The sequence below is a fragment of the Fundulus heteroclitus genome, chromosome 11 (genome assembly GCF_011125445.2).
Source record: "Fundulus heteroclitus isolate FHET01 chromosome 11, MU-UCD_Fhet_4.1, whole genome shotgun sequence".
NCBI classification, from domain to species: domain Eukaryota; kingdom Metazoa; phylum Chordata; class Actinopteri; order Cyprinodontiformes; family Fundulidae; genus Fundulus; species Fundulus heteroclitus.
Window position 1 is genome coordinate 27,126,090 of NC_046371.1, and position 16,258 is coordinate 27,142,347.

General features: G+C 39.5%; 2 protein-coding genes across 2 annotated transcripts in view; both read right to left on the minus strand.

Annotated features, from left to right (window-relative positions):
- Positions 1–367, minus strand: part of LOC118564643 (androgen receptor-like) — a 14,767-nt gene extending 14,400 nt beyond the window's left edge. The window contains 1 exon segment of the mRNA XM_036143531.1: positions 187–367. Within this exon segment, the coding sequence (XP_035999424.1) occupies positions 187–367 (181 nt within the window).
- A 10,564-nt stretch (positions 368–10,931) lies between these two features.
- Positions 10,932–16,258, minus strand: part of ar (androgen receptor) — a 39,685-nt gene continuing 34,358 nt past the window's right edge. Inside the window, exons 6-8 of the mRNA XM_012864702.3 lie at positions 14,088–14,218; positions 12,291–12,442; positions 10,932–12,043 (exon numbers count right to left, since the gene is read on the minus strand). Of these exons, the coding sequence (XP_012720156.2) occupies positions 11,885–12,043; positions 12,291–12,442; positions 14,088–14,218 (442 nt within the window). The 3' untranslated portion in view covers positions 10,932–11,884. The remainder of the gene's footprint in view (positions 12,044–12,290; positions 12,443–14,087; positions 14,219–16,258) is intronic.

The window sequence follows — 16,258 nt, forward strand, 5'->3', positions numbered from 1 at the left end:
AAAAGAATCAAAATTTTTGTTTGTGGATATTTATGTGATCGTCTTGGAATTTATTTAAAGACTTGTAGTATTTCAAAGAGGGATTGATCCCAAACCTTCTAACAAGATTTCCTGAGCCTTTTAAAGGAAAATAGGCCCAGAGAATTACTGATATTATACTTAAATAAATGCCTTAAAATGCAAAACTCTCTGGGCTCCTTTGATCAGCTCCATCATCTAGTGAGGGGTGGTGGGTCTGTTTGGATTTGTCCTGGGGGGCGTTCTGGCTGATGTGGGGGGTGCCTGGGTTCTTGGGGGCCTGGTGGGTCACCGGAGTGGTGGGTGCTGGCACCAGGGTCTGTGGCACCTCATCTCGGTCCTGGTTCATGACGACTCTTAGTGCTGGTCCTATCCGAAGAACAGGGGTCTGCAGGGTTGGGGCAGGCTGGTGGACTGGTGTTTTTTGTTTGTTTGTTTGTTTTTTTGGGGGGGGGGGGGTCCGGTTTGCGGTTGGCTCTCGGGCCTCGCCACTTGTCTCTAACTTCGGATCCTGTAGATTTTGGTGGTGCTGCTGGGGGTACCTCCCTTTCCAAGTGGGTTTTTAGAGAACAGGGGTACCTATTGGAGTCAGGGGGGAGCTGGCTTCATGAGAGGGCATGTTGCTCCGCAGTCCTTTCCTCCCCATCCGCGAACACCCCCCTCTGCCTGCTCCATCACACCGCCACAGATGTAGGACCTTGGGGAGTAGGTCGTCGCAGGTGAGTGGGGAGGATTTCCCTGTACCGCTGTCCTGTAACATCCTTGGCCCCAATTTTTATTATACACTTCCATTTATAATTTTCTCATAATATAGAGATGTCGGGTACAGATTGGGGGAGCCATGCACCCTCCTTCTAGCCCTCCAGGTTTATAATCACTTGAGAACAACATGCAACGACATGACATTTGAGCAGGCGGAGGCAGGTTTGGGGTCTTTTTCACACCCTTGTTCTCCAATTGCCGCCTGGAGTTTGAGGCCCAGGGGAGGAGCGGGATACCTAGTTGGGGTCTGGGTTAGGGATAGTCATTGGGTCCTGGAAGTTGGCTGGGGCTGGCACCTCTGCTCTCCCAAGGTATAGGTCGTACGGCTTAGGTATAGAGGGCAGATGAGGCAGCGCCACTGGTTTTGTCGTGTGGGCTCTGGTTGGCTGGCTGGTTCCGATCGTATTGGCCCCACTCCGGGTGGATTATAGACCAGGTATGTTGGGTTTGGGGTGAATCCCCCAACCTGATGATGGGGATCACCTCTCAACGCTGGAGACTGGATACCCCTCTGGGGTGCCGGTACCTGGACCAGGGAGTATTGGATATGTGTGGTGAGTGCGAGTGTGTGCAGCATCCTTTATTATTTTGAATTAATTTATTTTGTTCCTTGTGTGGGCAAGAGTGTTTGCATGTGGGGGTACTCGGGTGGGAACGTGTGAATGTGACTGTGTACCTGGTTTTCTGTTTTTCTTTTTGTCATGTTGGGTTTTGGACTGCCCCCTCCCCCCTCGGGTGTCTGGGCCCATGGCTGGATCCACTCGATCCATGGCATGGCCCATGGCTCGTCGCCACAGCTATCTAGGGCTTTAGCATTGTGGATGCTTGGGGGGGGGGGGGGTTCATGGGGATCATCTCTGCTCTTTCCTGGGATGGGGGAGGCAGTTATCCCTGTGTCGGTCTCTCTTGGACTCCTTTGCTCTGTGGGCCCTTTTGGGCATCTGGGGTTCTGGTTTCCCCAGTGTCTGCCTTGGTGCTCTGGGGGGGCGGGTCTTTGGCTCCTAGCAACCACTATTGAGCATTTTTCTTATGAATGAACCTTAAACATACCAGTGCACTCTCGCAAACACCTACAGGTGCTTGGATCCAGGTGCTTAAAGATTCACTCTTTACAGAAAACTCCTATCATTAGCTTTGGTTGTCACATTATTCATATTGTATTAAATGATACTACATATTTTTTTGTGATGTTATCGAGTTGTTGGTTCTTTGTTCCTGTCAAATGTTTTTGGTTGGTTTTACTGTTCTTTCTATATCTTTCTTTGTAGGTATAGAGGCAGACTCCAATGATGTTATCTTGTTCTCTTCTTTCTACTCTATTTGTGTCCAACCTTTTCTCCCTTTTTGCCATTTTGTCTCATCTTTTTCTCTTTCTTACCTTCTCTTCCACCTTCCAGTTACAGTGTCCATTTAACATGAAATAGTCCTAGCATAAATTCTAATAAAGCTTATTGCATATATAAATCAAGTGGAGCACTATGGCAAAAGCAGTAATGCTCCACTTGTGAAAGTAAATCTGTTGGGCTCTCTTTGACATTAAGACAGAAACTCTTAATGCTCTTAATGCTAACTGCCAGACCGGACACGTACAAAAAAAAAAAAATGATTGCAGTACTGCAGTAATACAATGCAAAAATGTTTTCAAAAATTCAACCTTTAATCTAATTAAATCTTTACCCTAGGGAACATACTGCCATATTAAAAAAATAATTTTAGAAAAAATATATTTAAAAATATTTCTGTGTGATCAGGCTCTATGTTAAGACTCTGATGATTTCAGCTAAAAAAAATAAGTCATCACAGTTTGTGTTTAAAATGTCCTGGTAAATCAAAGTGTTTAGAACCCCAGAGACCTTATGAAAGAGAAACAGTCCCACAGCACCACAGGCCCTCTACCTTCCTTAACAATTATTTATGTCACAAAGAAACAATGTTATGGACTGCTAATTAGTATTTACAGATGCGATGAATAACTTGATATAAAGAATTAACTAAAAAAGTGCTTTGGCTACTCGTTAATTGCACCCAAAAAGCAATTTTTCTAAATTGTCCAGTTTGAGATTATACTTCTGCTAAAGAGATTTATTCTAAAGGTTTTTAGACATCTTTATGAAGTATACCATGTTGTCAACACTGTATGCTTCTGTTGCTCAAATATTAACAAGAAATTATCTTTGTATCTCTGTCACTTCCTATTCTTAATGTGAAACAGGTTTTAATACTACTAATAAAACAAAACCAGTAAACCATAAAAGATTAAGACAGACTGAATTAGATCCGGCAACTTGGTTCTGAGAAAGCTGAACCTTACTGACGTCACAAGAGCTCCTGGCTTTCACTTCTCACAAATACAGAAACCCATACACACAACAGAAAAGCAGAAATAAAAAAAATTATCTGAGCAATGCTACTTTATTGCGTCTTTGCCATGGTTGCGCCTTCTTGGGCGTTTGAAAAGCAATGGCATTGTTCACAAGGAAGTCCATAGTCAACATGTTTGCACGCTCGCCATTGCAATGACGATTTTGAGACATAATTTATGTCCGTTATGTGTTTAATGGCTCTTGGTGGCGCCACAGTGAAAAAGATCATCATTGTAATGACTTTATCCTTTGGGGGGAACAATAAATTGTAATGAGTTTATCAGTTCGCCATTGAAAGAGACGATCTTTAATCTGAGCCTAGGGCAGAACTGTTGGATTTCTCAGACAGGACACCTGGTTGTGCAGCCCGACTGGAACAAAGATGTTCCCAAAACATGCAGCCGGCTTTCAGCTACTCATGTGGCTTCACGAGGTGTTGACCGTTGAAAGCATAATTTAAAAAGAAAACTAGGAGCATAGCAACTCAACTCCAGCGTCATACACTGTCTGCACAAAGAACTTGCCTGCATTTGGATATTGTATTTGTTTCGCCATCCACTCCTCTGCATTCCAGTCTCCACTGCCAACACAAGCCTGAAATCCCTCCCCTCCTTACCTCTCCACTTTTCACTCCACCAGCTTGGACTGGACTGGGTGAAGTGATGGCTCCCACCGAGGTCCAGTTAAAATTCTCAAGCCTGTTCTTGAGCTTCAAGTAAATTAAATGTGCATACGTGCATTTAATGGTAACGTTCAGGAGTGCAAACACTAGACTAACAGATGCGTTTTTCATTTTAAAATAATTATGCAAACACTTTGTCTTGCTCTCATTTTGTTACACAATAATTAATGTAATTGCACCAAATAAATAAGATTCCCTCGTTGAAAATTGTGTTAACTGGAAAGGTTTCCACATCCCTTGAACTTGAATCCTTATCACATTCTATGACCATGCAACTACAACAATGTATGCGTGAACCATCTTTTGCTGCATTTACATCTCTGTGTTTTGTCATGCTTTTCTATCAGCAAATGTTGAAACTTGCTCAATCTTTGTAGAGCACCTTGAGCTAAGTCAGACTGGACGGAGAGTTTGACTGGGCCATTCTATCTTAATATGTTTTCCTAACCTTTCCATCATAGTTTTGACTGTTTTAGGTTGTTGTCCACTGGAAGGGGCATGTCCACCTCATCTCAAGTCTTTTACAGTCTCTACAGGGTTTCCTCCACTGTTACACTATATTTAGCTCCATCAGTCTTCCCACTCTGATCCAGTTCGCTGTCCCTGCTGAAGAAAACCGTACCCGCAATCATAATGCTGCCATCTCCACGTTTCATGGGGAGCACGGTGCGCTCAGGGTGATGTGCAGTGTTAGTTTTCTGCCACAAGCAGCGCTTTGCATGTTCGTTGCAAAAGTTAAATTAAGTCTCATCTGACTGGGAGACCTTCCATGTTTATTTAATCCCCTACATGGCTTGTTTCAAACGACAAATGGGACCTCTTAAAGCTGCAGTAGGTAACTTTTGTAAAAGAAAAAAATATATATATAAAAATATATTTAACCCAACCCATAAACCGTACTTCAATCCTTATTAATTTGTTGTCTTTGTATTTGACAAACTAAGTACCTGGAGTTACAGTGTCAGCACATGAAGCTGTGCTAAACAGTTCTCTTTCAAAGGTATTAACCTTCTGCCCCAGTTGCAAGCAAAGTGTAAGACTCTGGAATGACCTGGAAATTTTAAACCCTTTTTCCAGGCTTCGAAAAGAAAAAAACTGTGTGTGGACAAAGATATAAACAGCATGCAAAAATATACAAAAAAATAAAATTTTGTTGGTGTGAAAGGTCAGGATTAGATGTGTATGAGAGAGGGAAAAATTAACATTAAAGCTTGTGACTGTATTAAAATGTAAAATTAATATTAATTTATATATACATGCTTAATACCATGTCTATCTTTCTTTAAGAGGCAAAAAAATATTTTCAGCACAAATACACATTGTGTAAACATCAGGGCGTTATGATTTGTGATTTAGCCATTATTGGCCAGAGTTTAACATTTTATGGCACCAGGATGTTATCATTCCAAGTGCTTGAAAAATAAAAATATTTTTTGTACAAGAATTTTTTTTACTATTGCCATTAATTGCAAAATTGCATATTAAAATGCCCAAATAGGCTTTTACACTTTCAGAAATAAAAAGATAATATATGCGATTACTTTGCGATTAATCTCGAGTTAACTATTGAAATTATGCGATCAATCGCAATTAAAATTTTTAACCATTTGACAGCACTAATATATATATATATATATATATATATATATATATATATATATATATATATATTTTTTTTTTTTTTATACATTTGTTAAACCAGTCACTATGTCCTGACATTAGAATATGAGTCAGATCTCTGACAAAATGTAGCTCCTCTGGCTCCTTCCACTACTCTGCATACCCACAACCAGAACTAAACACGGAAAAGCATAATTTCGTTTTTACGTTCCACTTGTCTGAAACAAACTCCCATAGCAATGTAAAAGTGCTCAAACTCCGAGTTCCTTTAAATCAATATTAAAAACTTATTTATTTACAGTTGTCTTTATGTTAATGTGGAAGTGTGTAGTCCAACTTGTCTTATGTCTCTGTTTTTTTGTTTTGTTCATGTACGGCACTTTGAATCGTCTTATTACTGAAAAGTGCTTTATAAATAAACTTGCCTTGCCTTGCCTTTTAAGTAATACACTTCTCCCGGTCCAAAACAACCAATCAGAGCCAGGAAGAATGTTTTAGCTGTGTCGATCACGCTCATGTAGACGTTGCTCACACCCCTGCCCCACTCAGCGCTATCATCGTTCAAATTCTAGATTGCCAGCTGTGCTACCGGTGGAGAAATAAACTAATGTTACAGGAAAACTGCCAATTTGTCAAGTGGCACCTGCTCAGAAAACAAAGACAGAAGAAGACCGATGACGAAAAGCAAGCTAAATAGAAAGAATTGGGCCAAGCCTAAAATAAAGCAAGGGTAAACATCGGAGCAGCTGAGCTATAGATATATCTGCAGCTCCCCCAGAGGTCCTACAGGCCGTTCGTCCGTTTAGGTGAACAAACTCGCTTGGATAGATTTAAAATTATGCCTAACTTTCTCCGATGATGGGATTCACGAAGCTTGAATTCTTTTTTTTTTTACCATATATCTAATATGTTCCTTGGTGGTCATGATACTCTTTGGCCTTTACAGAGCAGCTGCCATGCCGAGTTTAAATTACCCTCAGGTGCACTCTATTTACAATTTATGTGACTTATAAAGCAAATTAGCTGCACTGGAATGTATTTAAAAGTATCAGAGTAAAGGGGGATGACTGCAAATGCAGATCCTTCAGGTTTTGAAAACTTGTACTTTCTCCATTATGCATGGCTTGGTATTGGTATATCACATAAAAGCTTAACCTGACAAAATTTGGAAAGGTTGAGTACTAGGATAAGGCACTGTTTTCCATCATTAATCGGATGCTTTACTGATGTCACATTGGTGGTTTGTGTTAGAACAAACCCATGTTTGCCATCCCGAAGGCTTTCACTTGAAAACAAACTCGTAAGTCCACATTCAGAGTCAAACTTCTTTTAATTGACTTCATAGTGTGATGCAACTTTACATATTAGAAAAAACCACGCTGAAAAACACAGGTCACAAAGGATATAAATCATACAAGAGCTTTCTTTGAAAAGTGTATGAACACCAGAACGCACAAATAAAGTGATCGATATATACATTTACTGTAGCATTTACAAAGAGCTTTGTCAATATGCAGTACAGTGGGCACTTACCAACTATTCTCTTTTAAAAATTAAAAAATACAAACACTAAACCCCCCCTCCCCCCGACTGATAAAACAATGTTTGTATTCAAAGTTTCAACATGCATTCTCTCGGCTTGTTGATGTGTGTAATACACAGTTAATGCCTTCATTTCCCCCTGTATGACACATGATCAAGCTAGAACAGCATATAAGCACATTCATGACAGCTATTTGTTGCAAAATCCTAACAATATAGTGCATTCAGGAAAGTTTATAATCAGTTTCTTGTCTGTTACTTTGGTTCTGGCATCCCTCCATTCGACGCCCGCTTCTTTCTAAACGGTTACATGTTGAAATGTTCTGATAGAATTTGCGTTCCTCACCAGCACGTTCTCATGTAAGCCAACACATCAAATCACATTTCGATGACGTGAACACAATTTTGTTTTGGACAGAACAATATATTTTTTTTTAAAAGACACCATCCACTTCAACCTTTATGTGAATCTAATCCAAAACAAAAGGTAACACTTAATGGCATCACCCAGCTCTCTGTGTTCTATACAAGAACGTGTTCTCACGCCTTCTGCTGAATGTCCCGTATAAAGAACAATGACGACACAGCCAGTAAGTGCACAATAAATAGATTACTGGAGGGATACAATATGAATGTGCATGCATCTGTTAAGCTAAAAGTTACACTTAATGCTTAGAAAAACACATAAGGCATGCACCTACTAGCTTAGAAAATGTAACGTGGAACTGAGAAGTGTTTAATTCACATAGTAATAGAATACAGATGAAGATCACTGAAGACTGAAAAATAAGCTAAATGATTTATGTTATAGAGTAATTATGACCTGTTACGTGTGTAGCTTGATAAAAGAAAGCAGTAAAACTGGATATATTTTCCCACCTTGGATTTTAATCATATTTCTTTTCTGCATCAAGGTGCATGTCAATAAATTAGAATTTCGTCAAATGTTCTTCCAGTAATTCAGTTGAAAAAGTGAAACCTGTGTAAAGTCATGCTTGCACATGCTTTTCTACAACATTTTTTTCCTTCCACTGAACGTTCCATTAGTATGCTTGACTACTTGGCCACAACATAATACTTTATCATCAAAAATAATTTTTTGTTGGTTCTGATCAATTTGTCTAAGACACCGCATTTTGGATTTTCAAAGCAAAAGAATGCTATTCAGTAGAATTAATAGAGATAAACTTTTCTGTATAAAATGTAACATTCTTTTTCTGATCACTTTTAAATTGAATTGACAAAGAAATGTTTGAATTATATTGCTATTGAGATGCACCTTGACCAAGTTGTATGTACAAAATGCCTTGTCATTCACTGTTTGAATTGCTTCTAAATAAAACAAAATGTGAGACCTTGTAATTGTATGTGATGCTGTGTATCATTTCTTTTTTTTAAGTTGTGTGTTTGGGGTGGCCTATCTTGAAGGCATTCCACTCATTCCACTTCTCGCTTTTCATCCCCAGAGGTTCAGCAGGGCCAGTCAAGGACTTTCACGCTGTCCATCTGACAGCTTCCAGCTTCTGTCTAGTTTGGGCTATAGATTTGTTGCCCAGGCTGGGACGCCAACAGTTAAATTTTCCAATCTGTGGCGCTTCTAATTCATCATTTGTCCGTGTTGGATGCAAAATTTTCAGCGTGGTGCTGGACAGACTACAGCTTGCTGCATGTTGTTTTCATTAAAGCACTGATGATAGGAAAATGTGCACATCGTTCTGGACAAATCCTTATCACGTTCCTTTGTTTTACCCCTTAACGCTTTGTTCTTTGGTAACTTTTTGTTAAGTTCTGCCTGACCGTGACTTACTAAAAATAGCTCGCGTTTACAGGCACAATCTACTTACAGTGCGGTTGGCAGAAAAAGGGCACATAATGTCAGTAGTTGCTGAAAAGGCTAAACTTATTTGAAAGATGCTGAGTGAAATTTGGCTGGAAGTAAATAATACCGTTACATAAATTCAACAGATTTCAAAACGGATGGAGAAAGAAAAAGGGTTTTCCATGAAAGGGCGTCAATAACCAATCAGAGTTTCCTGTTTGTAGGTCTCCACTGTACAACAAGAGTCTGAGTCAGCGGCTGTGCCAGACAACGTGTTAGTGCTGAACTCTGTCACATGGTCTGGGATGAGGTGGATCGGCCGGGTGAAAGAAAAGCAGTCATGAAGAGCTTTGTCAGTACCGTCAGAAACTGTTTCCAAGTACAAACATGTTGGCACGTTTGTCACGGGGGTCTTTAGTGTCCGGCAGAAAAATCAAGCTGTGTCAGACAATTAAGTCGTCATAGTGCAAAAATGTGTGAAAGTGCAAGATTTCCATTGATATGTTTATAATTGATTAGCAATTTATCTTCATCACTCTGAAGATTAGAGAGGCTGACTGCATAAATGTGTCACAGGCCGTGTAAAGTTAGGTCTGTTTTATTAAATATTATAGGGAAGATAAGCAAAAAGAAAAAAAACTTGCATGCTGACCTACCTAAAAAATAAACGAAGTAAACAAAAATCTAAAATGTTTTTATTTATTTTTTACCGTCTGTCGTTCATTCATGTCGCAAATTCTGTGGTCGAGGCCACCGAGACTGTGAAGACATATAGGGGCGTGGTCTGTAATTCCAAGTAGTTAAAGAAATTGCTCTTTTAGGGATAAATAAATAAATCCACAATAAACACCCGACTGTTGGTATGCTGGGATTGGCCAATCGCACACACACAGTTTCCTGGATCCCACAGGGTCCTTCAATCATTTACCAATCCAAATCAGGACCAGGTTTTGATGAATGAGACCCATTTTAACAACCACAAAGATGCTACTTTGAATATTCTAACACATCAAACATGTTTTTTAACAGTTTGGGTTCCCACAGGATGTCATACATATTTTTTTTTTTTCTTTTTGCTGAACACTACTTAAGAGGTTGGAAAAAAACACCAGTCAAAAACATGAAAAAGTGTTTTTTATCCAACCATTTGCAACAGCTGTTGCTATGAATGTTTTCAGATGATGGTCAATTTAAAAATAAGTGTAAACAACAGTTTAGTTTTTATGTTCCTGCTGGGGTAAAAACAACTTGTATGAGGATAAAAAGCATGGTTGCTGTCCATCCGTCTGTGTTCTTGTCATGCTCCTATTTACATGGATTAACAGGATCCCATAGTTAAGTGACTGATGACAGAAGCCAAAATGAAGCAGAAATTACTTAATAATAAATCATAAAACTAGATTTCCAAATCAGCAATATGCACTGGTCGATCATAGTTTTATTTTGTCTGCTTTGTGCGTGTAAACAAAAAAATACTAATTTTACATGCAAAATGCATCAATTTAGTTTACAAAACATTAAATCCGTGTTTCATAGTTAGTGGGATTTTTCTTTGCTTTTCCATTCCATGGAATGACTCAAGTCTAGACTCCACTGTAAGAAGGGATCGCTACTGTTTTAGAGCCATTTTATCTTCCAGGGAACATCACTCAATAATAAACCTTGGTGTTGAAATATCACTGACGGCCCTGGCAAATTCATAGGTTATGTTCACAATGGCCCAAATTTCTTGTAAAACCCGCATGCAACACAGTCCACACTGATTTATATTCCTGGCAAAGACGTATAAAAAGCTATAAAATAGCGAAATCTCAAACTGAAAAAAAAAATCTATAATAATCCAACATTTAATTTGAGTGCATTTATTCAGAGGCCCATTTCACTTAGGGCAGATATGTGTTGATCTTTATAGGTCAGCAGATGGCTACAAGAAAAAAGCAACTTGACTAAACTTAAACCACTCGGCAACAATCAACACATTTAACCAGAACTGAGACAAACTAAGCTGGACAAGACTTTTTCTTCCTGTCAGATGGAGTTAGATGGATGTTAAAAGAGCTAAAACAGCATTTCAAAAGCTCACTGTTAGAGATCAGCAGCAAAGAGAGGCATCTTGAGGTCAAACATTAGAATCTGTCTAACTTTAAGTGGACTAAGATGGGCAAAAAAAACAAACAAAATAAAAAACACTTAAGATGAGGGTGGGTGTGAAATAAAGGACGAACATGTGGAAAAGCACGTGATGCTGGTGGAGAATCGGTGGCGCTGTAGGCCTGTTTCTCTTTCAAAGGCCATGGGAATCAAAACTTTTTTCCCCCTAAATATCTGACCAATTTAAATTAAAATCGGGTGGGTTCTGTCAGCAGAAAATTAAAACAGGCCATGACTGACTCTCTCAGCGAGATAGTGACGCAAATTATTTGTCCAAATAAACACCCAACTAGACTCTTCTACAAGCAAAAGAGGGTTGTGTAAAGGTATAAACAGCTGTGGGGTCAAAAAGTGTGGCATTTCATTCCCCACTGTGTAAATTTACTTAAATTAAAGGTTGGATTGAAGAAAAATAAAAAAGTGTGGCACCATGCTGCTGCAACACAATATTTTGTTTACACATCTTTATCTGGGATTATCCTTTTTTATGATTCATAAACCGTCTGCTTTTTAAAGCTATAGGATAGATATCTAATTGTGGTCGCAAGTAAATCTCTGTGTTGTTGTGTGTTTGTTTAACATTGTGACTAGTCTTAATTTAAAGCCAAGCATCTGAAACAGCATCTTTTCGCCATCTGTGGAGAACAAGCTTTCATCTGTCAGCAGATGAGGACTTGCAGCTCTTAAGATAAAAGCCTGACCAGTTCTGAATAAACAAAAATCTTAATTTTATATAAAACGTGGAAAAAAAAAAAAAAAAAAAAGAAACTTGAGCAATAAAACAGTGTTAACAGGACACGCCTGAAAGCAATCAGACCAAAAGATGTGGGGGAACAGTTCACAGCCTTTGTTAAAGTTCATGAAGGCAGCACTACATATTTTTTGATGAACAAAACCCCGACAACAACGACAAAAAAAAAAATCCTTCTACTTGTGGAACAAGATAGGTTTGGCCAAACCTGCGAGGATCTTTGGAACGTGCACCGAGATGATCTCCCCGATCATCTCAGGGAAGCTGACCTTCGTGTGAAGCGACTGAGCCTGGACGAATAGGTCAAAGGTAAACTGATGGAGCTTCTTTACGGTCTGAAACAGAAGAGAGCACGCGATTGGTTAGCTCATGTAAATGAAATTTACTACGTGTGGTGATGACTCACTTTTAAGTTATCAGACCCTGCTGGTTTTCACGTGTTTTTCATGTGATTTCCCCTGCATCTGTTACCATTAAATCTTTTAATGTTATTCAGCCACAAATGTTTCCCCCTTGTTTTTGCCAAATATTCGCCATAACTCCTTTTCTTTTTCTTTTTTGTTGAAGCAGTTTTTGTCTCACCATCTGGAGCGAATCCAGGAGTCGTGTCAGCTGGTAGAATCGCTGAGGACAATTTGTGGTCATCTGGTAATTGATGAGGCGATCCAGTTCATTGATGTAGGTGAGGCGCAATTCATCAAAGTATTTCTGACTTTTCAAGCCTTCCACTGGTACTATAAAAGCAGAAACAGACCAACAGCTTTGGCGGAACGTTCAATTATCTCTGCTGCATGTTGATTAAATAAAGTAATGGCCTCGTACAGATTTCTCCTGTTTTTGTAAACACTTTAATGTTTCAGATCATCAAACACATTTTAATATCAGACAAAGCACTGTAGTAAATACAAAATTCAGTTTTAAATGATAATTGTATTGCTTGAGGGAAAAGACCTGTCCAAACTAACCTGACCCTATGTGAGAAAACAATTGTCCCTAGACCTAATAATTGGTTGTACCGCTCTTAGGCTACGTTCACACTGCAGCCTGAAGAGACCCAATTCTGATTTTTTTGCCCATATGCGACCTGGATCTGATCTTTTTATGATAGTCTGAACAACACAGATCGGATTTTTTCAAATGCGACCCAGGCCGCTTGGATATGTGGTCCTGAATCCGATACGTATCTGATCTTTTCAAATGCGACCTGTGTCTGTACGGCCGGGTCGCATTTATCCGACCTGTACGTCACCGATACTCGACAAACGTCACTATTCTGCGTCCTGCTATGCAGAAGCGGGAAGAAAGACGACACCCATAGCGGACTACAATGAGGAGAGCAGTCAATGGACGGAAAGCTCCGGTTAGAAAATAAATTAATGACCGCAAAATGCGCGCCAGCATTATAATCCATGTTTACTTCCGCAAACACTGAGGACGCTTGCTACGTGTGATGTCATCGCGTCCTCGAGTGCGCATGCGGGACACTTCGGTTGAACGGGTTGAGTTCACACAGGAGATCACATACAAGTCGCATATATTTCGAAATGTGAACGACCACGCAAAAAAGATTTGATTTCACAAAAAAATCGGAATTGAGCATTAAGACCTGCATCTTACGTAGCCTTAGAGCGGCTGTTGTCCAGCATTTATGATAACTTGCTGACTTTAAGTCAAGGGAGGCCTGCAGTGTTTTCGAGGGTGTCCTGGGTTCTTTAGCAACCTCCTCGATAAATCATCAAGACTCTCTTGGAAGAATCTTGTGAGGCCGGACACTCCTGGAAAGGTTCACCACCATTACCTGTTTCTCCATTAGTGGATAATGGTTCTCCTTGAGATTTTGCTGGTGGTGGTCAGAGGGCCCAGTGGCGCCGGTGTATGGCAGCCTTGCCTCGGTCAGTCTGCCCCAGGGCAGCTGTAGCTACTAACATAGCTCACCACCGTCAGGGTGTGAATGTGTGTATGAATGGGTGAATGACTGAACTGTAGTGTGAAGCACTTTGGAGGTCGTCAAGACTAGTTAAAGCGCTATACAAGTACAAGTCATTTACCAATTACCATTTTCTGGAGTCCCAAAGTTGCTAAATTGTTTTGTAACACTTTCCAGAATGCTATATAAATGATTGTGTTTCTGATGTTTTTGCATTTCTTTAGATTTAGGCATGATGTGTTGCTATTTGAGATATTTAAGCCTACTTCATGTTGTTTGACAGGTTCTATTTAAATGATGCTTTACTTTACAGGTCAGGCAGAGATCAGGCCTGTAGTGAAAATGAATGCAGCACTTTCAAAAACTTGAATTGGATTAGCTTTGTCTGATTTTAGAATTAGTTTGATAATCAGAAGAGTGCACTGTGCACGCACTCAGCACACAAGACTTACTGATACTGAAGAGCAGCAAGGCCTTCATACAGAGGAACTCCTCCTGCGTGATCTGCAGCAGCACAAACTCCTGCGACAGATGTCTCATCCGCATGCAGTGCTCATACATGGTGGAGATCTGCATCCGATGTCTGCACAGAGAAAAAAAAAGATCATATTGAGAGACGTGAACTAACGGGAATGACTCAATTTCAAAGAGGTTAGGACATTTTCTCCATAATGAATAACTACAGAAAGGAAAGAATGTCAGAGGTTAAATCCATAGCTATCACAGATTCTGAATCACATTTACGGGAAGAGATTCCTGCACTGTAATCTTTTGACATCTGGGGCAAAATGTTAAAAACACACAAAGTGTCGCGACACAGTCCCATCAACTGGTATCGGCAGAAAGTGAAAAAGAAATGACTGAATGTTCGACGTTCACCTCGCCTCAACAATGAACAAAAGACATCGCCATCAACGTTTGTTAGCTTTGCTGAAATGAAATCATTCTGCCTTTATTACAAACTTCATTCACATTTATAAACTGTGCAGATAAAAGTGAAATGAGGTAGAATTTAGTAATTGGAATAGAAATGTCACCAGAAAGACTCCAGCGGAAAGAAAATGAAAGATAAATGTTCTCCAACTCTCTGAAAACCAATATGCAGTGACTCGCAAAAGTATTCCTACCCTTTGAAGGTTTTTCCCCAATTGCTATCTCACAACTACGAACTTCAGCGAGATTGTACATGTGAGATCAACAAAAAAGCAGTGATTTAATCAGTAAAATGCTTTAGTGCTTTGCTAAACAACCTTTGACGGTATTTACTGCACCATGTCTATTAGTCTGCTCTCTTCGCCCACCTAGAGAAGCTTTTTGCCCATTCTTTGGAAAATACACTCACTAAGTATGGATGGATATTATTTCTTCCAGTGCTAATCTATATTTTTCGCTACGTCCATCTTACAGTCAATTCTGACCAGCTCCTATGTCCCTCCTGTCCAAAAGCATGATGCTGCCACTACTATTTTTTCACAATGAGGATGTTAAGTTTATATACACGCCCTTTTGTTTTCCTTAACTTCACAAGTTTAAACATCCATCCTTTGTCTTCCACTTATTAGGGATCAGGTCGCGGGGGCAACAGGTCCAGGAGGGCAGCCCAGGGTGACATCCTCCTGCTCATTCTAGAGGATCCCACGGCGTTCTGCGGCCAGACGGGATATATATATATATATATATATATATATATATATATATATATATATATATATATATATATATATATATATATATATATATAGTCCCTTCAGAGAGCTCTGGGTCTTCCCTGGGGTTTTCTTACCAGTCCCTTACAATTTTCTGCTACTCCAGCAAATTAAAAAACAGCACATTGACAATTTATGTTGAAATGTGTCAAAATTTTAAAAAGTAAAAAGTCATTCTGTATGTGGTTGACTAAACGTATAACACAGGTGGGTGTTAAATCCAAATGTTACAGTGGTACAGAGTTGACACGAGCAACCTGTGAGTGTGCATCAAAGCCAGAAAAGGTTCAGCAAGTGTAATAAAATAAAAATACTGGAATGTCTAAAACACAGAGTTTTCTTCCCCCTTCGTAGGGGCCTGTACTTCTGTTGGATTTTTTTTTTTTTTTTTAGTGAGTAAGAAAAGCACTCCCCGTTGAACCAATTCCTATTATATTACAACTATATTTTTCACATTAGTCTTTTTAACAGTGATCATAAATAAACAAACCAGGCAATGAAGTTCCTGGATGAAAGTTGAGTGGCTGCTGTGACTGTCCATCTCAAGTTTAAAGTAAAACCAAATACTGTACAATAAGTGTCTGTTTGGATTAGAATAGGAACATAATTCTTTCTGGTTCAGACTAAAAACTCCAACTCTGTCTGAAAAAGCCAGATATCTGAAGAGAGAAACCCCCCCACTGAAAAGCCTTTGCCATCATAAACATTAGCCATCTCCCTAAGATACTGCTGTAATCATTGTCTTGCCAGTTTGAGTGAAATAAACACTTGGCGTTTTCACCCAGACTGGTTGCAGCCGTCAACTCTCCAGCTCTCTTTATATCCACCGGAGACTTTTTTAGCGATTGTAAAACAGAGTTTCTACAAATGCTGCAGGTGACTACTTTGCATTTGCAACTAGATTTGCACTGTATGTT